Raw genomic sequence first — 22,636 nt, 5'->3', positions numbered from 1 at the left:
AAAAATCTCAAGTCTCACCAGCAGTTCCCTGGGACAAGCATCCTGGATTCCCTTGGTGTAAGAGCCTGAATGAGAGATGCAGGACTCCAGGCAGCTCTCCCAAATGCAGTTTATTGTATCCAAAATGCAGTTTATTGTATCCAAAATGCAGTTTATTGTATCCAAGAGGTTACAGCAGTCCAGGGTCGTGGGTGACAGAGCTGTGCCCACAGCTGTCAGCCCCAGCTGCAGGCAGGCCTGGAGACCCTTTGGTTTAGGTTACAATGCATTATTTACTTTTCTTTTGGTTACAATGCATTCTATACTTTTGTTTTGGTTACAATGCATTATTTACTTTTCTTTGCTGAGCATCTTAATACAGTAGAACAAATCTATACCTTAACTTTTATCTATAGCCTATCACAACTACTGTAATTACCATATTCATGTTACTGTTCTCCAATCACTCAAAGTCAGTGCATTACTGTTTAAGCTAGAAGTTGTTTTTCAGTTTTCTTGCAGTGGAAAATTCTGAGATATTTTTTCTACCTGCCACATTTGCTGCCTTGTTTGCCTGTGCTCTCTTTGTGCTTGGTAAAAACATCTTCTTGTTTGGGGTGGGTTTATCCTTTGCTCTAAGCCATAAAAACCCCTTCTAACTCACACACCCTTTGCCTCCTTGGTTAGCCAGTGAGACTGGCTCAGCAATTCTTTTCTTCTATATCAAAACTTGCTTCCATCTCTATTCCTTCATCAGACTCTACATTTAAAAATCTTTCTGCTAAGCACACACATATCTGTGAGACTTTCTTGTCAAACTTTCATCCTTCCCAACACCTTGGAGTGGCTCAGCTGGGTCCCAGCTCCATAAGGATCTCAGGCACACAGCACAGGCCCCATGCCAGGGGGATGTTTGCTCTCAACGCTGTTATACAAATTAGGCCTGGGACCCTTGGGTAGATCATGGGGCCTTACAAATCCTTCCTGAATGTGATCCCAAGTTTTAAACCACTGAAAATCCTCTGAACTGTTTCTGTTGAAAATTCCTCTGATAAGAGACATGTTAATGAACAGGAGCAGCAGCAGTGTCTGATGCTTTTGCCAGGGGTGGTGTGTGTTTTGGAGGATGGAACTGAGGAACTGAGTGTTTGGAGAGAAAGTTGGAAGCTGAGCATTGCTCCTCTTCCCTGAGGGCCTCTTGGATTTGGTTTTCATTTCTTTTACCAGTTGTGGACAAGCCTGTGGTTTATTGCAACATCCCACCCAGTGGGAAGGACCAGGAACCCCAGCCTGGGGCAGCTGAAGGACTTTGTGTCAGAAATGTGGAGCCCCAAACACATCTGTCTAACCCTGAGTGTAGAAATCATTCCCTGAGATGCAGAAATCAGGGCGGGTGAATTACTGAAGTGCCAGGCAGGAAAATTTCCCCATTTTCCTGCAAGTTTTGGCTTGGCCTGACTCCAGTGAGCTTTCCTGCAACACCTCTGAAACTGGTCAGAGAAGTGACCTTATCATAGAGCCACAGAATGGCTTCAGTGGGAAGGGATCCTCTCATTCTTCTCCCTGTCATGGGAAGGGGCCTCTTCCAACCTGCCTTTGGACATTTCCAGGGATCCAGGGGCAGCCACAGCTTCTCTGGGCACCCTGTGCCAGTGCTTCAACTTTATCCCACTGCCATTGCCTCCAGTGCTTGTGCAATCCCTTCCCTTCAGCATCCCTGATTTATCCCAGCCAAGACTCTGGCCCATGGATCAGGGCAGTAATTGTGGGACAGTGCATCAGCAGAGTCCCAAGGGATCTGGGATGGTTGTACACATGTTTTGGTGGTGTTTTGGTGGTGTTTTGGTGGTGTTTTGGTGATGTTTTGGTGATGGATGAAACGTCTCTTCCTCTGACCAGGAAGGTTCTTGATGCATCAGAGGACTCTGGGTGTGATCCTGAGTGTGAGAGGCTGCTGGGTGAGGGGGGCCCAAAAAGGTCACCCCAAGCTGGGCATGGTGCCAGGGCTCTCCTGCCCCTCGGGAGCTGCTCTGGTGTGGAACAGCTCCCACTGTAGAGCAGGCACAGAGGGAGGGTTCCAGAGCCCAGCATTGAATTCCTGTGCATGTTCTGCCACAAAACCTCCTGGCCAGCCTTGAACGAGGCACCAACACCCAGAGCTGGTGGTCATCAGGTGTTGGAGTCTCCTGCCCTAATTTTTGGCTCTCCACACCCTGGTCCTTTTCTGTGGGATGGCAGGAGAAAGAGCATCTCTCTGCTGAGGGATGGGCAGGTTTGTGAGGCTCCTGCAGGCTGCAGCACCCAGCAGGTTTGGAGATGGGCCCAGGTACCACCCCCTGTGCTTAGTCTGCTTCAGCCCAAGCCTTGGCAAGGGCATGAACACATCTTGCTGGGCTGGGGTGGGCACAATGATCTATCACCAGATGTATCTGTGTTTGTCTAGTAGGCATTACTTATCCAAATTTGATTTTTTTTAGCTAGATAATTTAATTTTTAGGAAAGTTTTGGCCACCTGAAGGTCAAATCTATTCAGGTTTTATATGTCATCTGAATGTCCTCAAGTGAAAACAATTTTTAAAAAAGAAGACAAAATGCAGGAGAACTTTTCCAATTTGTCTTTGTTTTGAAGCACTTTGCACGAGGCCATCAGGGAAGCTCCAGCTGATAAAATCAGTTGTTCAAGCATGGAACAGCAACATCCAGCAGCTTGGACTCAAGGGATGGTTTGGCAAGGGGTGGCAGTGCCAGGCAGAGCTCTGCTAACGAGGGCAAGGGCCACTAATGGGGCCTGGCCAGGAGCCTGCTGAGACACTGGGAGCAGCACGAGGAGGACACGGATGGAGGAGTCGGGGCCAGGAGCTCCAGGTGACCTCAGATGTCCTCCAGAGCTGGCTGGGATGTGGAACCCGTGTCCTCCTGTGGATCCAGGGGAGTACATTTCCCTTCTCAGGAAAGTCACCAGATCTTTCCCCCAGGGTGGCAGCCCTGCTCCTGCCAAGCCCCAAGGTGGCTCTTCTGGTCCATTTCTATCACTGGCAAACCTTGGATAATTTTATTTCAACCCTCCATCCCACAAGACAGGGGTGCTGCTGCTTCTCCAGCTGGATGGTGGCACCAAGATAGGGATGGAGGACACAGTCTCAAGCTGCACCAAGGGAAATATAGGTTGGATATTAGGAAAAAGTTTTTTACTGAAAGAGTGATAAAGTTCTGGAATGTTCTGCCTGGGGAGGTGGTGGAGTCCCCATCCCTGGATGTGTTTAAAAAAAGCCTGGATGTGGCACTCGGTGCCAGGGTTGAGTTGAGGGGTTGGGGCTGGGTTGGACTCGATGATCTTTGAGGTCTCTTCCAACGCTGTGATTCTGTGATTTCTCTGGAAGGGGCTGTTCAAAGGCAGGTCAGGCTTCTGACCTCCCAGCAGACAGGGGACAGCTGAACTTGTCCTGCATTAAGAAGGAAATCCTGTGGGCTGGAAAAGATGCTAAAAGAAAAAAAAATCAACATCAACCCTAAACCCGCTAAGTGCCACAGTCTGTTACTGCTTCCGGAGCTCTGCTATGGATTTTAACCCTTTAGAGATGATGGGTGACTGCACCCATCCCACACCGAACGCTGCCCTCCATCCCTGGAGGGGCCGTTCCCAAGAACACATCCCAAGGAATCCCCGTTGTGCTGGGGATGAGGGGCCAGCCCCGCTCCGGCCCCCGCCTTGGGAAGGAGCTGTCGGGGCCGCGCTGGCTCCGGCTTGCGTAAGCTTTAATCTAAAGTTGGAGATGTTTTGAGCTGATCTGTGTTAATGTTGGGAGGAATTAACATGCATACGGGGAGACCACGTGATGCCCTCCGACCTCCCCCTTTTTTTTTTTTCCTTTTTTTTTTCCCATTTTTTTCCCCCCTTCACTTTAACGGATTCCTGCCAAATCCGAGCGGCCGGTGCTGGGCAGGGCCGGGCTGGCACCGCCGCCAAGATGCCCGCGGTCTCTGTGCTTTACAAGGGAGCCATCATCATCAGCAGGTAACGGGGACGGAATTGTTGCACAGAAACCATTCCAGCCCAGGTCGTTCCCTGTGGCTTCCTCCGGAGCGGGGTTGGGATGCAGGGATGGCAGGAGGAGCCCCGGACACCGGCGCTGTTGGGTTTTGTGCTTTGGTGGCGTTTTGTGCTCGGGGCTGCTGGGCGGCCGTGCCCCGGGCTGGGGATGATGATGATGATGATGATGATGATGATGATGATGATGATGATGATGATGATAAGAGTTGATGGCAGGGGATGATGATAAGAGCTGATGGTATCAAGGAGCATCTGCTCCGCTGGAACTGCAGCCGGTTGGTGCCTCCCCGCCCGCCCTGAGCCGGGCTCGCCCGGGGAATTTCCTCGGTAATTTACTCGAAATACCCCGAAAATCCTGAACCAGCCTGAGCCCAGGGCTGCTCTGCCTCCCTAGGATGCCTTCGAGCTCCATTTTTCAATAGCCAGATGTGGCCAGTTGTTTGTTCAGTCTTCAGTGGGGTGCAAGGATGGCAAGGAGGGGCATTTTTTACATGGAGAAAACGCTTCCAGTCCAAATCTTAGAGGTGGAAGTTACTGGCTTTGCTGGACAGCTCGATATTTTGAGTTTTATTTTGGACTCCTGGTAAGTCCCTGCAGGTTATTCTTACCCTGCATCCTGCTGGATTTCCAGCTGCCTCTTGTTTCCCACGCTGCTGTTCCTCCTCATCCATGCTCAGATCTGGGACCTGATATGGATTGGGAAACACCTTCTTCTCTCCTGGCACTCAGATGCTGGGGAGTGCTTTGGTGCCTCCTCAGCCCTGTTTCCCACCTGGCACATCTGGGCTGGGGTTTCTCAGATCAGGGCTCATCCATCCTGAGGAGCACAAGGAGAAGTGCTGGTGGTCCCAGGTTTGGAGTCTGGCATCTGTGGTTGGGGCAGGGTGGTTTTGGGGTCATTCATCTGCAAGCTTGTCTAAGGTGTTTGGGGGAGGCTGTGGCATGTTTTGGGGGAATCTCAGGTGTGTGATGCTCTTCCATCTGCTCTGGCTTGTGATGAGAAGCTCCCACCAGAACAGGCAGGACTTGGAGCAGCTCTTGCATCCCCTTTTCCAGACCCTCTGCCTGCACTAAAAGCCTTGAGAGTGGATTGTGCCTGTCTGTGTTCATTACAGCTGTGTTTGTGAAAGTGCTTTATTCCAGAGCACGGCTCTGAGCTCTGATCTCATTTCCCAGGAGCTGCACAGCTGTCCAGCCCCGATAATCTGGGGTAATGAAGCACAGACAGGTCCAGCAGATTTGCTGGGTGGGGAGGATGATGCTCAGCCCTGCACATATTCTCTCATTTATCTGGGCAGAGCTCGGGGGGGCTGCCTGGGGGCTGTTTTGCCCATGTGGGTGCAGTGGTGGGGCTGTCCCTCAGCCTGGGTGTCTGCAGTGCCTGCTGGGCTGGGAGGGACAGGGTGCCCCAGGGTGTGCTGGCTGGGCACCTGTGCCCCTGTCCTTTATGGCCCATGACAGCAAACTGCTCCTCTTGCCTCCTCCAGGACACTCATGGGACCGTACGGGATGGACCGAGCCGTGCACTGCTTCGACTTCTACGAGTGTGCAAACGGGCTGGGTGAGTGCCAGGGATGGACAGGGCTGGGGGAGTGCCAGGGATGGACAGGTCTGGGGGAGTGCCAGGGATGGGCTGGGCTGGGGGAGTGCCAGGGATGGGCTGGGGGAGTGCCTGGGATGGGCTGGGCTGGGTGAGTACCTGGGATGGGCTGGGGGAGTACCAGGGATGGACAGGGCTGGGGGAGTGCCAGGGATGGGCTGGGCTGGGGGAGTGCCAGGGATGGGCTGGGGGAGTGCCAGGGATGGGCTGGGGGAGTACCAGGGATGGGCTGGGCTGGGGGAGTGCCTGGGATGGGCTGGGCTGGGTGAGTACCTGGGATGGGCTGGGGGAGTACCAGGGATGGACAGGGCTGGGGGAGTGCCTGGGATGGGCTGGGCTGGGTGAGTACCTGGGATGGGCTGGGGGAGTACCAGGGATGGACAGGGCTGGGTGAGTGCCAGGGATGGGCTGGGGGAGTACCAGGGATGGGCTGGGGGAGTGCCAGGGATGGGCTGGGGGAGTACCAGGGATGGGCTGGGCTGGGTGAGTACCAGGGATGGGCTGGATGAGTACCAGGGATGGACAGGGCTGGGTGAGTACCTGGGATGGGCTGGGGTACCTCAAGCAGCCCCAGAGCCTGGGTCAGGATGTGCCTCCCTGTGTGCAGGCTGGTGTCCCACTGGATCTTGTGTCTTGTACCTGCCTGTGGTGAGCACCTTCTGCACCTTTTGCAGCTGTGACATTAAAAGAATGTCAAAATCCCAACTAATTCCATGGTAATGGTGAGCAGCCAGTGCTGGGAGCTGTGCAGGAGCTCAGGCCCCTTCCCTCAGAAGGATGAGGGGAAGGGATCTTTCAGATTTTTTTTAATTAAATCAATTAAAATGCTAAATAAATAGAAAAACAGAACCCTCAGCACTCCCCTGCCTCTCTGCAGACTGTTGCCCTGGAAAGCCACCCCAGTGGGGGATGGAAAGTGCTTTCTGCAGCGCTCCTGAGGACTGGCATGCATAGCTGGCTTTGGAAAGTTTGGCCAAGGGGAAGGGAATGAGCACTGGGTGAGTCAGGTGTCCTTCCAGAGCACTCTGAACTTCAAAGCTGGGAGAGAAGGGAAAGGAGAAGGTCACATCCATCAGAACGTGACCAAGTCCCAGGTTCATGACACTCAGCCCAGAGGGATCCAGCAGAGCATTTCTCTGACCTCTCTGTATCCAGTGGGGCTCTGCCATGGACTTTACATAATCTGTGATCCTGCATCAGGATTTCACAGCCTCTCCTAATCCTTAATTGAGAGTGCAGCCCACCCTCCACAGAGCAGCTGGGGACCCTTGGTGACACCCCTGAATGACCATTTGGGACAACTCCCAAGGAGTCACCAGGGAAGCAAGTTCAGGTTTCCTGAGACCTGAGATTAATTCTGGATTCATTATTGGCTGTTTCCAGCTCTGGGGGGTACAGCTTTGCTGACTCTTCCCACGTTCATGAGGTTCATGGGAGCTCAGAGAAATGACTTTACTTGGTGAATATGATATTTTAATCTCCAGAGGTGGATTTGGTTGAGTCGATGGGATTTCAGCTGCTGGCTTAGATTAGCTCATTAAAGGAGGAGGCCCAGAAAAGCCTGATGGGGCCATCACTGACCTCTGGGAGAAGTGACAGATGTGGCAGCCCTTTGTGAGCCACTTCCCTGGGTTCCAGCTCCTCTCCTTCCCCTCAGTCTGGGCCACAGGGACTTTGCAGGGTCCAGCAGAACCTACAAAGCAAATTGTGGTGTGCTGGAGGAAGCTGCAATAATGTGGATTTCCTAAAGCCATCAGCTGCTGGCTTCATCCTCTCCTGTGAGGCTTGGAGCATTCAGGACAAGCAATCATCCTCCAGAAATCATGGAATGGTTTGGGTTGGAAGGGACCTCAAAGTCTCATCTCACTGCACCCCCTGCCATGGCAGGGACACCTCCCACTGTCCCAGGTGCTCCAAGCCCTGCCCAGCCTGGCCTTGGGCACTGCCAGGGATCCAGGGGCAGCCCCAGCTGCTCTGGGCACCCTGTGCCAGGGCCTGCCCACCCTCACAGGGAACAATTCCTAATTCCCAATATCCCATCCAGCCCTGCCCTCTGGCAGCTTAATCATCCCTCTCTGGTGTGTGGTGCTTACAGAATCCCTGTGCCTGCTCAGAGTGGGTTTATTTGGGAAAAGAAAGTGCCTTTATGAGTTTCTCAAGCTGAATGCAGATGTTATCCCAGCAGTTTTCCAGGTGTTATGCCAGCAGTTTCTCAGGGCTATCCCAGCAGTTTCTCAGGGCTATCCCAGCAGTTTCCCAGGTGGGATGCAGGTGTTATCCCAGCAGTTTCTCAGGGTTACCCCAGCACTTTCTCAGGGTTATTCCAGCAGTTTCTAAGGTGGGATGCAGGTGTTATCCCAGCAGTTTCTCAAGCTCAATGCAGATGTTATCCCAGCAGTTTTCCAGGTGTTATCCCAGCACTTTCTCAGGGTTATCCCAGCAGTTTCCCAGGTGGGATGCAGGTGTTATCTCAGCAGTTTCTCAAGCTGAATGCAGATGTTATCCCAGCAGTTTTCCAGGTAGGATGAGGTATTGTCCCAGCAGTTCCTTTGGAGCAGCATCACTGCTGGCTGCCAGGTCAGCGTTTGGCCGCGGGTCTGTTGCTCTGTGGCTTTAGGTGCAAACCCACATGTGAACCTCAGCAGAAGTTCAAAGGGGTTACCTGGCAGCTCCTCTAACCTGAACCTCGAATTAAAGAATAGCCATCAAAGGGAAGTGCTGATTAAGGAGCATTTCTCAGAAACACTGAGATCCCATTATCTTGACCTTCATCTGCTTAGGACAGGGCAGGGAGTGATTCACCTCCAATCTGTCCCTTCCTCCAGACAGAAAAAGCTGGCGGGGGCTGCAAGATCAACAGAGGGATTAAGGGAAATGTAATTGAACATTGCCAGCTTAGGCAGGGCGCAGGCTGCCCCTCTCTGTGCCCAGCCTGGCAGGCAGTGGGGTCAGGATGATCCCAGTTGCACTAAACAACCAGATTAGCCAGGACACCCCCTGACCTGTGTGAATCCAGGAGCAGGTGAGATTATAGCCTGAGAACTGTGACTCTGGCATTAGTGGGAGTGGGATTAGAGGCACCAGAGAAGCTTGAGGGTCTTGGAGAAATTTATAGGATTGTTAAAAGCCTAAAGAAAACACAGACTTGGTCAGTCTTACCTCTAAGTCCATCTGGAGTTTTCCTGGCAAACTTTGTTCTGCAAAAGAGAAAAAAACCAGGGACATGGGCATCAGCTCCAGGACCTTTGCCAGAAAGGAAAGATTAAATAGAGGGATCCAAAATAGGCTAGATTATCTGGCCCTAAGTATGACTTAATAAGCATTATACTGGGACTTTGATGCTGTGATAATTAAAGAGCCGTTATTTACCTACACTGGGTCCCAAATAGAAATCTGATTGAAGTAAATGTTTATAAAATATGTAAAAAATTATCATCCCAGGAATGCTGCCACCACAGCCCTGGATGATCCAGGTTTGCTGCCATCCATCATCTGCTGTCCCCTGGAGTGGTCTGAGCCCTGGAATGGCTGAGCCCTCCCTCCTCCTCCTCCTCCTCCTCCTCCTCCTCCTCCTCCTCCTCCTCCTCCTCCTCCTCCTCCTCCTCCTCCTCCTCCTCCTCCTCCTCCTCCCTGTCCCAGTGGGGACTCTCCAGAGGATTTTGGGGGGCAGGACTGGCACCCAGAGCACCCTCTTGGTGAGGTGATGGGTGTGAGCAGTGGGCAGAGCTCAGCTCTCATCCAGCTGCTTTCCCAACAAGGGAGTTAAAACTCAGGGATTTTTCCTCCCCCACCCAAGTTTGAGTGTGTCTGGAGCAATACTGTGAGTAATCAGTGATTTTAATAACAAGATCGGATTTTCTCCTGACATCGTTGGGGATGAAGGAGGATTTGGGATACCTCAGCTATATTAAGGCATTATTACAATTGATTTGCAGACACAAAAGGGAAATGAGTCATTATTGATTTGATATCTCAGCACACACTGGCCTCCTGGGGGATGCTGTGGCTGGGCCTCTGCAAGGTGCAGATTTTGATATTATTTGTCTGATGTGCTTCTTCATTCCTAATTCCTTTGTGTTAGGGGTGAAGAAAGATGTGGGATGAGTTCCTCAGTCATGTCCAGCCTTGGGCTGGACTTCCAGGCTCTGCTCCATCCAGGGAACCAATGGGGCTTTGCCCCTGCAGGACCCCTCATGGTTCCTCAGGCCCATCCATCCCTGGGGTGCCCCTGTTCCCTGGGGTGTCTCTGCACAGCCCAGCAGAGATCCCCTGGCTCCACAGGAATGTCCTGCTCAGCATCCCTGGCCATGGGCAGGTTTTACCTAACATGACTGCAGCATCTCTCCCACTTTTGTGCCCAGGTGCCTGACCTGACCCACAGGCTTGGTGAGGCTCATGCTGCTTATAGCTCCTTTTTGGGGGGCAATATTTCCAATTTGAGTGAATTTATTTTATAATTTACTATAAATTATAAAATATTATAAATATAAATTATAATAATATAATTATTATATTATTAATTATATAATGATTATATTATAAATTAGAAAATATCAGTGCCCATTCCTGAGGTATTCTGCTGTGAGTTCCCTGTTCCAGCAGTAAAACAGCTCCTCACAAGGGCCTGGTTAATGCATTAAGCTCAGTGAATAAACTGCAGCACTCAGACAGGGCTGGGATTTGGAGCTTGGGAAAAGCAGCAATTGGTGCATATAGAAATGTAAACGTTTTTATAGAAAATTGTACTAATTTAGTTTTAATCTAATCTAATCTAAAGGTGACTTGAGACACAAAGTCTTTCCCTGGAGGCAGATGAAAGCTGTGAGGGCCTGAGAGCAGAGCTTGGGTTCCCAGAGGAAGGGCAGCAGGGGTGGGAATGGTGCTGTGTGCTGAGAAATCCCCACCCCGATCCCCCTCTGTCCTGCCTGTTTCACACAGGGTTCCCAGGTTTTAGGGCAGCAGCTGGGCCTTGTTCCTACAGCCCAGGACACTCCAGGGCTCAGAGTTGGGGCAGGGCTGGCCTGGGGCTGCCTCGGTGGCACTGCCTGTCCCCAGCCTGTCCCCAGCCTGTGGCCCTGCCACAGCAGCCAAATGCCCGACCCACGGCTCTGGGCAAAGATTTGTTAATTAAAGCCAGGCTTTTTAATCCTTCTGTCCACAGCCTGGATCTTCCAAGTAGGACTTAATGAGGCCTGGATAAATAAGTCTCTTGGACCTTTTCCTGCCAGCCAGCTTAGGGTGGGCACAGGGACAGGCCCGTGGTGGCTCTGAGGTGGCTCTGAGGAGCAGCAGCCCCGTGCCAAGGCACTGCAGGGCACCCGGGCTGGGCTGTGCCAGGGGGGCACACATGGAGCTGGGATCTGCTCCTGCCCCAGCTGCTCCCCCAGCCCAGCTCTGACACCAGTGGCCTCTCCTGGGGGTGGCTCTGCCATCGTGTCAGGGGCTGAGGGGCTGCTGGGGCTGGCAGGGGAGCCCATGGAGATGTCCCCAACCCCTGGGGGATGTCCAGGTGTGCCCAGGGAAGGAATCTCCTGCAGGAACACTTGTCACCAGGAATGATTTGATCTGCAGCAGGAGCAGATCCTTTCCCATCAGTGATGAACTTGGAGCTGCTGGAGAGAGTCCAGGGGAGCCCATGGAGATGCCCCAGGGCTGGAGCCCCTCTGGAGCCAGGCTGGGAGAGCTGGGGGTGCTCACCTGGAGAGGAGAAGGCTCCAGGGACACCTCAGAGCCCCTTGCAGGGCCTGAAGGGGCTCCAGGAGAGCTGCAGAGGGACTGGGGACAAGGCATGCAGGGACAGGACACAGGGAATGGCTCCCAGTGCCAGAGGGCAGGGCTGGATGGGATATTGGGAATTAGGAATTGTTCCCTGGGAGGGTGGGCAGGCCCTGGCACAGGGTGCCCAGAGCAGCTGGGGCTGCCCCTGGATCCCTGGCAGTGCCCAAGGCCAGGCTGGGCAGGGCTTGGAGCACCTGGGACAGTGGGAGGTGTCCCTGGACATGGCAGGGGTGGCACTGGGTGGGCTTTAAGGTCCCTTCAACCCAAACCATTCTGTGATTCTGTGAATTTAAGGTTGGGGCTGCACCCCTCAGGCATGGCCTGTGCCAGCTCTGGTTCTCCTGCCTTTGTGCCATGGGCTGTGCTCTTCCTGCAGGCATCAAGGTCATTGGTGGCATCAAGGAGCCCACTGGAGAAGAATATGGAGTTTATGTCAAGAGGATCCTTCCAGGGGGTGTTGCTTATGCCGATGGTGAGTGGAACACAGGGCAGTGCTATGAGGGCTGAAAACAGCCCAGACTGAGGGCATTTATTCCACATATTTGTTTCATCCCTTATTAGATATTTTGGGTGCTTGCTTGGAGATTTTCCAGTGGTTGGGGGTATTTTTTTAGAGTGGCAGTTGTTCTAACATCTGACAGCAGCCTTGGACTGGCTCCTCAGCATTTGTTCTATTGCTTTGTGTGTGTAGAGCATGACCCATCTCTGCCACACAAGAACTTTCCTGTCCTTTCCCACCTCCCTGTGGCCCCAAAATCACCAGAGATCCTTTTGCAAACTCAGCTCTGCTCTGGGTCACTGATTTCATTCTGAATATGTTCAACTAAGTAGGTATTAGGGGTCTGCAGAGCTCACCTTTTACAACTTCGGCCAAAAAGATCTTTTTTTTCCCCAGCTATTACATCATTTTTCCATCCAATAAAGGAAAATAAATCCAGAACAGGTGGAAGTGCCTCTCATGGTTTTCTACCTGACCTCGAACTGAACCACTTGACCTCAAAGTGAATTAAGCAAAAGCTTTATTGCAGTTTTCAGCATTTACTTTTGCAACTTCCTAGAGCAGAGGAAGTGCTGGGACCTTGGCACGGGCTGTTCTGGGAGGTTGCAGAAATTCATTTATGGACATCTGGAAAAACAGGTCGGACGAGCATCTCAGGAACAGCCCATGCATTTTTCATCCTGTCTCTGAGCACAGAGGGAATGCCCAGCCTCTCCCAGTCCCTTCAAGCTGTATTTTCCACAGTTTCTATCCATTAGTTTTCTTTTCTAGGGCGCCTGCAGCCAGGGGACCAGATCCTGGAGGTCAATGGAGAGTCCCTAATTGGGGTTACAAGTGAGAGGTACCATGTCCAAATGGAAATTTCCCATTCCTGTTGCTTTTGTGGGATTCTGTGAAGTGGCTTTGGCTGTGGGTTGCATGGAGGGGACACCAGGGCATCATTCTGTGTGCTGCTCCCAAGAGCCAACTTGGAAATGATCAGACAGGAAGATTCAATATAAAACAGACCAGAGAGACCAAATTGTATCTGAGATGCTCAGACATCTCCCCAAAAAGCTGGGTTTGAAACAGCTCCTGGCACCTCCACTCCATCTGCTGCAGCTTCCCAGCACATCCTGCAGCTCCCAGCACAGGAGAGCAGCTGGTGCCTGAGCCTGACAGTGCAGCTCCAGTTCCTCCTGGAGCCACGATCCAGCCCCTGAGCTCCCCACCAGGAGAATCATTCCCAGCTCCACAGGAGCACCAGCACTGTGGGGCTCTCCTTCCCCATGGAACACGGTGCTGTCCTGTTGCCTGCCCTGCATTCCTGCACCAGGTGCCAAGGCTGGATGGGAGCAGCACGAGGAGCTGGTCCTGCTGCCAAAGCCCCAGAGCAGCTGGGCTTGGTGCTGTCCATGAGAACATCTCTGTGGCTGTGGGAGGCTGTGCCTGGCTCCCAGCAGCTGCCCTGCCTGCCAGGGGTACTTCTATTTTGACCCAGAAAATGGCTGTCCCTGGGATGGAAGCTTCCCCAGGCTGGGAATTACAGAACCCTGGCATGGTGTGGGTTGGAAGGGATGTTCCAGAGCACCTCATCCCAGCCCCTGCCATGGGCTCTGCAGGGGGATTTGCTCACCACCACTGGTGTCTGCTGGGTTTTGCTATCAGGGATTTCTCACTTCCTGCAGAAGTGGGAAGCCAGGATATGGCTGGGCTGCCCTCAGCCTCGCTGCCAGGGCAGGGAACAGAGCATCCAGCCAAAGCTCGGCTGCTGGCAGGGTTTGCCCAGGTCAGGGGTCTGTGCCAGCTGTGGGGTGAGCAGGGTGGGGCCAGGGGAGCACTGCTGGGAGCTGGGACTGACCTGTCATGGTCCTTGTGTTCCAGGGCCGTGGACATCCTGAGGACAGCATCAGCCACCAGCCACATGCGGCTCCTGATCGCCCGCGATGACGACGCCAGGTCAGGGGACAGTGGGGAGGGACCTGGTGGCATTCCTGGGCACCACACCTGGAGAGCCTTGGGGCAAATGGGGCTCAAAGCCCACGGGGAGGGCAGAGGTGGCAAGGGGTCTCTGGTCACTGTGCACTGGTGGGAATTCAGTGGAGCTGGAATGGAAGGAAGCAAAGCTTCCCCTGGTGGCTCCCAGCTCCAGCCCTGCCTGGGGGGGTCTGTGGGACGTTCCAGCACTGAGCAGATTTCCACAGGTGCTTCCCCAGGGAGGACCAGGGCTGCTCCAGTCGTGGCTGTAGGGTGGCACAGCTCCCTCAGCTCTGCTGTGGGGTGTTTCAGCACATCCTGCACAGAGCTCTGGATGCAGATGCGCAGGCACAGCAGGATCTTCCCTTTCCTTTCTGGGAACATGGGGAAGGATTTTTCTGCTTTCCACTTTCTTTTTCCACTTAGTTTTGTGTTTTTTATTGATGCCCTGCTATCTTTTAAGTCTGTCCTTGAGCATGGCATGTATCAGACACATTGAGTTAAGGTCTTCCTTTCCCAGAGGTTTCCTCCTTCTCAGGGAGGATGAGGAGTTTCTCCCTAAACCTGTCCCCTTGTTGCTCCCTGGAAAACCTTGCTCTCTCTGGAGAGACTCAGAGGGTTTGGAAGGAGAAGGAAAGAGTTCAGTCTTGTCTTGACTGGGTTTAAGCTGTGTGGGACAATGATGAGAGAGGGCAGAGCTGTGGGAACCCAGGTATGGATTAGTGGGGTCTTTGCTGATATCCCACAGGAGATCTGGCACACTGTGCTGGCACATCCTCTCCCTTGACAGGAGCAGGGGAAGCTGAGGTGCTGCAGGAAGCAGAGGAATGACGGTGGGATGTGGCAGGGTGGCTGTGGGCAGGCTGTGCTCTGCCCGTGGCTGCCTCAGGTCAGAGTCCCTGCTGAGCACACCCAGGTCCCGTTAGTGTGGAGATGATGGATGATTAATGATGGATGCATTCCTTATCCATCAGCTGCTGTGCAGCCTTCCTGCCTTGGCAGAGCAGTGAGAGTGCTCTAATGACAGGCATGAGACTAATTCTGACACAGCAATACACTGCTGGAAGAATTATTTGCTATTAATGACGGGCTGCTTTTAGCCACCCTCTTCCAGGGGAAATGGCATCTCCTGTTATTACATCAAGTGCAAGTCCTTCAGCAGCTCTGAGGCAGTGCTGGGTGAGGCAAGTAGGTCAGCAGGGATCCTCTGCTCCAAGCAGGGATGCTCAGGATGCAGCTGTGGATCACAGCAGTCCCTTGGCAGGGCAGAGTGCCAGTGAGCATCTCGCACTCTCCCAGCAGCAGGGATGGATCCCACAGCTCCATCCCTGTGTCCAGCAGCAGCACGACTTGCTCTGAAACACTTGATTTCTCAGCCACAGCCCCCAGTTCAGGTTTTCTGCCTCCACCGCGCTCTGTTCCCAGCTGTTCTGCAGCTCCCAACATCCCGAATTGCAGCAGATGTTTCCTGAAGCGCTCCTGGAGCGGGCGTGGCTCCGGCTCCCCCCGAGCGCTGCGGGGAGCTGGGGCAGGCCGGCAGGGCAATGGAACTTTAAGGGATTTATTTGGCCTCCGTTCGCTGTTGGTTATCTGTTAAATCTGCAAAAGGTTAGCCAGAAGGAGAGGGGAGAAGTAATCAGTTTATTTATTCCTTTTTCCAAAAGATTTGCAGAGATTTCACTTACATAATCATCTCGCAAACTGTTTAACACACGAATACATATCTCCAGGATTAAGGGCTGTGGGAACGTGGGGAAGGATTTTTCTGCTCTCCACTTTTTTTTCCCACTTAGTTCTGTCTTTTATTGATGCCCTGCTATCTTTTAAGTCAGTCCTTGAGCAGGGTGAGCAGCCAGCCTGGTGGGAAGGGGCCATCAGCTCTGGGGGTGATGCCTGGGGAGGTGCCATGCCATGAGCTGAGGGCAGCTTCCCCCCTTCCCCCTGCCCAGCAAAGCACCCCATGAGACCTGAACGCTGAGGAGGACACGGGGCAGAGAAAATTCAGTTTATTTTCAGATCCTTCCTCACCCAGAGTGCTCAAAGCACTCTGGAGGAGGGAACATCAGGGCTCTGGGTTTGGATCCAACCCTCCTGCCAATTTTCCCAATGACTCAGCTGAGTAGCATTTTGTTGTGGTTGCCCTCGGGTGAATTTGAGTCATAAACGCTATTATTTGTCTCTGGAGTTAATTATAGGCCCAAATTACCTGTGCTTTTCATGGCACTCAGTCTCTGGCATGTATCAGATGCATGTTTTGGGCCTGTCGCATCAGCTGGGCTGCAGAGAGCAGCAGTAACGCCAGTATTGAAGCAGAGGATTCAGATTTGGAGCTGGACTCACCAGGTTTAGGTGATGCTTAAATCTGATTTTGGTCTGTGCTCACCTTCAGCTAATGAGGATAATTTTAATGCATAGTCATAATTATTGTTTATTCATTCTCAGCCTGAAAGTCACAATAGTTCCTTGTTTCTCTGCCTGGCACAGATATGGGCCTGGTCTGTCAGGTTTATCACTGGGAGGAGCCAGTTTGTGCTGCACCTCTGGGTCCTGGCAGGATCAAATACTGAATTCATTGTGTCTCCACACGAGATGCATCCCCAGCATGGCAGGAACAGGGGCTGTTGGGTTAGCAGGGCTCGCACAGGCAGCAGGAAGGAAAGGCTGCTCCTCTTTGAGTGCCCTGCAGTACGGAGCAGGATCAGACTCACAGCATCTCTGAGGGTGGAAAAGATCTTCGAGTCCAACCTCTGACTGATCTCCCAGCCCACAGTGCCATGTCCAGCTGTTCCTGGGACGCCTCCAGGGCTGGGGACACCCCCACTGCTCTGGGCAGCCCCTTCCAAGGCCTGACCACCTTTTCCACGGAGAAATTCCTCCTGGTGTCCAACCTGACCCCCCCATGGCACAGCTTGGGGCTGTTCCCCCTTGTCCTGTCCCTGTTCCCTGGAGCAGAGCCCAACCCCCTGGCTGTCCCCTCCTGTCAGGAGCTGTGCGGAGCCACAAGGGCCCCCCTGAGCCTCCTTTTCTCCAGGCTGAGCCCCTTCTCAGCTCCCTCAGCCCCTCCTGGTGCTCCAGCCCCTTAGCAGCTCTGGTCCCACCCCTGGACCCCTCCAGCCCCTCCATGTCTGCCTTGTGAGGGGCCCAGAACTGCCCCCAGGCCCAGGTACAGGGGCAGAATCAGCTCCCAGGTCATTGTGCCCACCGTGTTTCTCCCAGCAGAAGGGCTGTGGCAGGAGCTGGTGCCTGGCCTGGTGTAGATGCAGGACAGTCCCTCCTGCCCTGCCAGCCCTGCCTGTGACAGTGACAGCTCAGCCCATGGCCCTGTTGTTCTGAGCATTCAGTGCTAAGCTGGCAGGGAGGGCTGGGGCTGATTCCAGCAACCCTGGGTGTGCCAGGGACAAAGGCTGGGCCTTGGGAAAAGCAGGCAGCCTTTCCCAGAGCACTGAGCTGCACCTGTGCCTGGCACTGCTTCCATCCCACCCACAGAGAGGGAAGGCATTGAATGGGTTGGGTTGGAGGGGGTCTCAAATCTCATCCCATCCCCCACCAGCCATGGCAGGGACACCTCCCACTGTCCCAGGCTGCTCCAAGCCCTGCCCAGCCTGGCCTTGGGCACTGCCAGGGATGCAGGGGCAGCCCCAGCTGCTCTGGGCACCCTGTGCCAGGGCCTGCCCACCCTCCCAGGGAACAATTCCTAATTCCCAATATCCCATCCAGCCCTGCCCTCTGGCACTGGCAGCCATTCCCTGTGTCCTGTCCCTCCATGCCTTGTCCCCAGTCCCTCTCCAGCTCTCCTGGAGCCCCTTCAGGCCCTGCAAGGGGCTCTGAGGTGTCCCTGGAGCCTTCTCCTCTCCAGGTGAGCACCCCCAGCTCTCCCAGCCTGGCTCCAGAGCAGAGGGGCTCCAGCCCTTGGGCTCCCCTGGACTCTCTCCAGCAGCTCCAGGTCCTGCTGCTGTTGGGCCCAGGGCTGGGGCAGCTCTGCAGGTGGGGTCTCACCTGAGGGGGCAGAGGGGCAGAATCCCCCCCACTGCTGCCCCAGGGGGCTCAGCCCAGCCCAGGGGGGTTTCTGGGTGCTCACAGCCAGGGCAGGTCCAGCTGTCACCCACCAACAGCCCAAATCCTTCTCCCAGAGCTGCTTTTGGTTCCTTCCCTGCCCAGCCTGGACTGGGCCTTGGAATTGCCCTGACCCAGGCCCTTGGCCTTGTTGTGCTTTATGAGTTTTGCACAGGTTGTGCTTTATGAGTTTTGCTTTATGAGTTTTGCATGGTTCCCCCTCTCCAGGCTGTCCAGGTCCCTCTGGATGCCCCATCCCTCCCCTCCAGGGTGTGACCTCCCCACAGAGCTGGGTGTCAGCTCCAGGCTGGCTGGGGGTGCCCTAATTCCAGTGGAGCCGTGTGAGAAAATCTGCCTTTGTGATGCTTTTGGAGTGCTCTGGGTTCATGGCTCCCACTCACCTGCAGGTTTGTTTTTTTTGAGACAAACCAGTAATTTCTGATGTCACAGGCTCCACTTTCTCTCCCAGCTGTGGTGCAGAGCTGAGGTTTCCAGACGCTGTGTAACCTTTGATGTAGGATTCTCCCTTTGTTCTTCCAGGAACAAAAGGGCAGCACAAAGAGGCATTATGAGATAAAATAACAATTTTCTGCGGGGAGATTGACCCCCTGCTGCTTAATCTGTAGCAAAGTCATCCTGGAGCTGGCTGCTGCTGGCAGACCCCCCATCCCACCCTGGGGCTGCCTGAAGGCTCTCCAGGGCCAAGTTCTATTGCAAGCATCCTCCAGACCTCAAATGTTTGCATCCTAATGAAAAAAAACTGGAGAAGGGCTTGTTAAAATGAACTTTCCACCTCATACAACGCCACAGTTGTTGTTTTTTAATCAAGCTGGGCATTTTAGTCCTGCAGGCACCTGACAATTCACAATGTTCTAGTAAGGGTCAAATTTTAAATATTAAAGACATCTTCTGAAGCTTCTTGGTGTCTGAAAGCACAAAGCAAGGCCTGCTGGCATTCCTTCAGTGTGCTCGTTCATTAATCTGCAATGTTTGGGCATTGTCTGCCCCATCCAGCTCCTCCAAACACAGCACTGAGCACAAAATTAATTCCCACGAGACTGGCACCAGAAAGTGCTTTACTTTCTGCTGGGATAAATGTGTGCCTCAAGTTAGTCATGTGTTTGTGTCCCTGGTGGAACTGGGGCTGGCAGGAGTGACCAACAAAGCAGGAGCTGGGATGGTGGCATTTGGTCACATTGTCCCTGGGCTGGACCCAGTCTCACAGCTCATTCAGGCTCCTGAGAAAATAATGATAAACCTCCTTTGTGGACGAATTTCAGGACACAAAATAAACAACAACAAGGAGTGCTGAGCCCATGCATGTGCTCACTTTATGACAGAGTTTGGCAGCACGGGTTGGTGACGGGGTTTGCAGGGTCACAGAGCTGCTGCACCAGTTGCATTTGCATTGACTAAGAGTATTTCAGCCATTGTTTGGCGTTTATAACCTCCTCTGTGCTCTGCTGGATTATTATCTGAGGAAAATAGAACAATAGATGACCACAGAAATACCCAGCCCAAAACAAAACCTAAGTGCTGGTGGCTTGGTAACCACTGGGAATAATATGTGAGATTGCAGCGTGTTGGACCTGCCCCTGCAGGGGTCAGGGAGGGGTAAGGCCACGGCTGTGTGAGCTGCCAGTGAAACTGGTGTGAATCAGCTGCAGAAGCTTTACTGGCAAACTGGAATAATTCTGCTGAGATCCACCCAAGGCTCAGCTCAGGGATCAGCAAAGCAGGGGCTGACTTGTCCTTCTGCTTTCCCAGTGCTTGTGGAATCATTTAGGCTGGAAAACCCTCTGAGACCCTCGAGTCCAACCCTTAACCTAGCACTGCCAAGGCCACCATTAAACCATGTCCTCAAGTGTCACATCCACATGGTTTTTGAATGCTTCTAGTGATTCCACCACTTTCCTGAGCAGCCTGTTCCAGTGTCTGACATCCTTTCAGTGGAGAAATTTTCCTAATAATTTACATATTTTGGTGCCTTACATTATGAAACTGCCTTCTCCTCATGCACAGTAAGTGCAGGTCACACAGGGCTGGCCCCACACAGCTGTCCCTTGATGGGCCACCAAAAATGCCTGCCACTGTCTGAGGGGTAGATCCGATAAGGAATTCCAGTGCTTGGAGAATGGCTTTGATCATCCTCTTGTCCCCCCTACTGTTTTATCACCACCATGACTGGGAGGTCACAGCATCTTCTGGGTGTCCTGGTGGCATCTTGGCTGTTCCTGGGAAGTTTGTGCCCAAGAGGTGAAAGCCAAAAGAGCTCTGTGGGACGTGGGGGTTCTGAACAAAGTCCTGGTCCTTTTTTAAGGTCATGGGTTTGGTTGATAAAGACAATAGTATGGATGCAAATATTGGGATTCACCAAGGCATGTCACTGAGCATTGTGTGACACTTGGGTTTAAATTAGCATTAAATGGAATGAATAAGGCATAAATTTGATGGCAATATTTGATAAGGCATGCGCTGGTCTTTGAAGTTTGTTAATGAGCTGGTTGTGACTGGGAAGATGTAAATTACTGAGAGTATTTCCAGCAGGAACCTGAGGAGCTGATGATTCATTCATCATTTAATATTGTTGACTCTAATCTAGCCAATAACACCCAACATCTGTCCTGGTGAGGAACGCAGATGACGCAGCGTCTGCGAGTGTGTCACAGCAGTCTCCTTGCTCAGGGAACTTTGCTGTGGCTGGGTTCCTACAGGTTCACCTCTTGAGCTTGTCTGACTGTCAAGCCTGAGAGGGAGCCACTCATAACCAGGCTTTTCCTGGGGCTATGGCATCAGGAAGGCTCCTTCCCATGGGGATTCCCTCCTGCCTTCAAAGACGACATCTAATGGTGTTACTGTGGCCACTGAAACAACATTTTCAGGGTCCGTCCCACTGCCTGGATGCTTATTAACTGGCATGTGTAAGAAATTAGTCATCCTTGAGGATCTCTCTGCCAAAAGGTCGGATCCTTCAGGTGGGGTTGGATTATGAAGGGGAGAACAGCCCCCATTGCAGAGGGACAGCATGAGAGCAGCGCGGCAGGGCTGGATCAGAAGGCTGCCAAACATGAGCATGAGGAAGATGTGATTCCTTTCCAGGCCTCCTCATCTGAAAGGATGTGAGGGGCTCACAGCAACTCAAAGAAAGGTTACAGAAATGAGGCAGGAGCTGGTAAATGTAGTGGACGATGGTAGTTCTTAAGTTCCAAAACACAAAAAAAGGTCATGAGGAAAATCACCTTTGGTGTAGAGGGAGTTCCAGCTCATCAAGGGCTCCACACATGGTGGTCAAACTCAGCCTGGAACAAAGTGTCTGGTGCCTGGGCATGGAGATGACTTTCCAGGGAATTTTGGGGATGAGATTGCATGCAGGTCTTTGTTGAGCTGTCATGCTCCAAGGGTATAGCTTGTGATGTTTGTGGAGAACATCATCATGGATGGGTTAGGAGAGTGGGCTGATGTTTCTGCAGGTGCCCTGAAAGCCATCTCTCTCTTTACTCCAGCAAGACCTACAGGATCTGATTTCTGTCCAGGAAAAGAGGAGGTAAAACAGATAATAACCTGTATTTAACTGTCCGAGAAGGAGTCACAAATTGGCCAAGAATTTTTGGGTTATGTTTGCAGTTACAGCTCCTTCTGGCAGGGTTTAATTTGTGTGGTGTGTTTGCAAAACTTTTAAGCCTTATAGTTGGGGTGAAAACATTCCCAGGAGGATCCATGAGGAGGGGTGCAAGGCAGGATGCAAGGCAGGGCTCCAGTGTTCATCTGCCCTCTCTCAGGAATGACAGTTCTCAGCACAGAGCCTGTCCACAGAATCATAGGACCATAAAGATTGGAAAAGACCTTTGAGGATACAACCCTTCCCAGCTCCTCTTGTCCTGAACACACTCCAGGGCAGGGAAGGAGCACTCTGGAGCTCCAGCCCATCACAGGAGAGCTGCACTGCCATGAGATTGATTATAGACCTGAAGCCTTGCACAAGCTCTTGAAAGCAGGGTGTTCCCCTTGTGCAGGAGGAATCTTTGTCTGCTCCCACAGCTGGAGAGCACCAGCCCTGCAGCCTTGGTACCCAGTCCCTGCCATCAGGGGCTCTCTTGCCATATAATCATGTGGGGGGAGTCCTGAGCAGCAGCTGACTGCACCATGGTTTTGTTTGCAGGAGAGAGTTCTCTGAGCTGCTGGAGAAGTTTGGCTCCCAGAGCAACACGGGCTCAGCGCGGAGCTCGCCGGTCCTGCACGGCGGCAGTGAGTAGCTCAGCAGAGAACTGAAAGCCCCTCTCTCTGCAGAGAAAATTTCCTTTATCCCAGTGTCATTCTGAAGGAGCTGTGGTTCCATTTGAGCAGGTGCTGGGGTGGAGGTTTGAAGAAAGCTTTCCTCATTGCAGACCCTTGGTGCATGCCAAGAGCGTGGCCAGTGCTGCCACCGGGTGATCAAGGGAGGCTTGAATTGGGGTCATAACCACTCCCCTGATCCCCAGATTCTGCCTGCCTCATGTGCTGGGCAGGTGACTCCATCAGTAAATGCAGCTGTACATTTTTGCTCTGAATTTCAAGGTGTTTCAGAAATAATTCATTTAAAGATCATTATTTTTCATTTGCTAATGTTTAATGAGATGCAACAAGGTTGACCTAGCAAGATGCCAGCACAAAAAGCTGTACCAGGGAAGAAAGCTTTCCCTACAGCTTGGCATCCCACCAGACAGCTGCTGGCCCTTCCCCT

At 52.8% G+C, this 22,636-nt stretch overlaps 1 protein-coding gene across 1 annotated transcript in view; it reads left to right on the top strand.

Annotated features, from left to right (window-relative positions):
- The first annotated feature begins 3,891 nt into the window (after positions 1-3,891).
- LOC136563453 (syntaxin-binding protein 4-like) overlaps positions 3,892-22,636 on the top strand; it is a 39,523-nt gene continuing 20,778 nt past the window's right edge. Inside the window, exons 1-6 of the mRNA XM_066560843.1 lie at positions 3,892-3,994; positions 5,518-5,591; positions 11,785-11,880; positions 12,679-12,748; positions 13,771-13,845; positions 22,076-22,161. Coding sequence (XP_066416940.1) covers positions 3,948-3,994; positions 5,518-5,591; positions 11,785-11,880; positions 12,679-12,748; positions 13,771-13,845; positions 22,076-22,161 — 448 coding nt within the window. The 5' untranslated portion in view covers positions 3,892-3,947. The remainder of the gene's footprint in view (positions 3,995-5,517; positions 5,592-11,784; positions 11,881-12,678; positions 12,749-13,770; positions 13,846-22,075; positions 22,162-22,636) is intronic.

The sequence above is a fragment of the Molothrus aeneus genome, chromosome 16 (assembly GCF_037042795.1).
Source record: "Molothrus aeneus isolate 106 chromosome 16, BPBGC_Maene_1.0, whole genome shotgun sequence".
NCBI lineage: Eukaryota > Metazoa > Chordata > Aves > Passeriformes > Icteridae > Molothrus > Molothrus aeneus.
The sequence above is the reverse complement of the archived record's forward strand: the minus strand, read 5'-3'. Positions and strand labels throughout refer to the sequence as shown.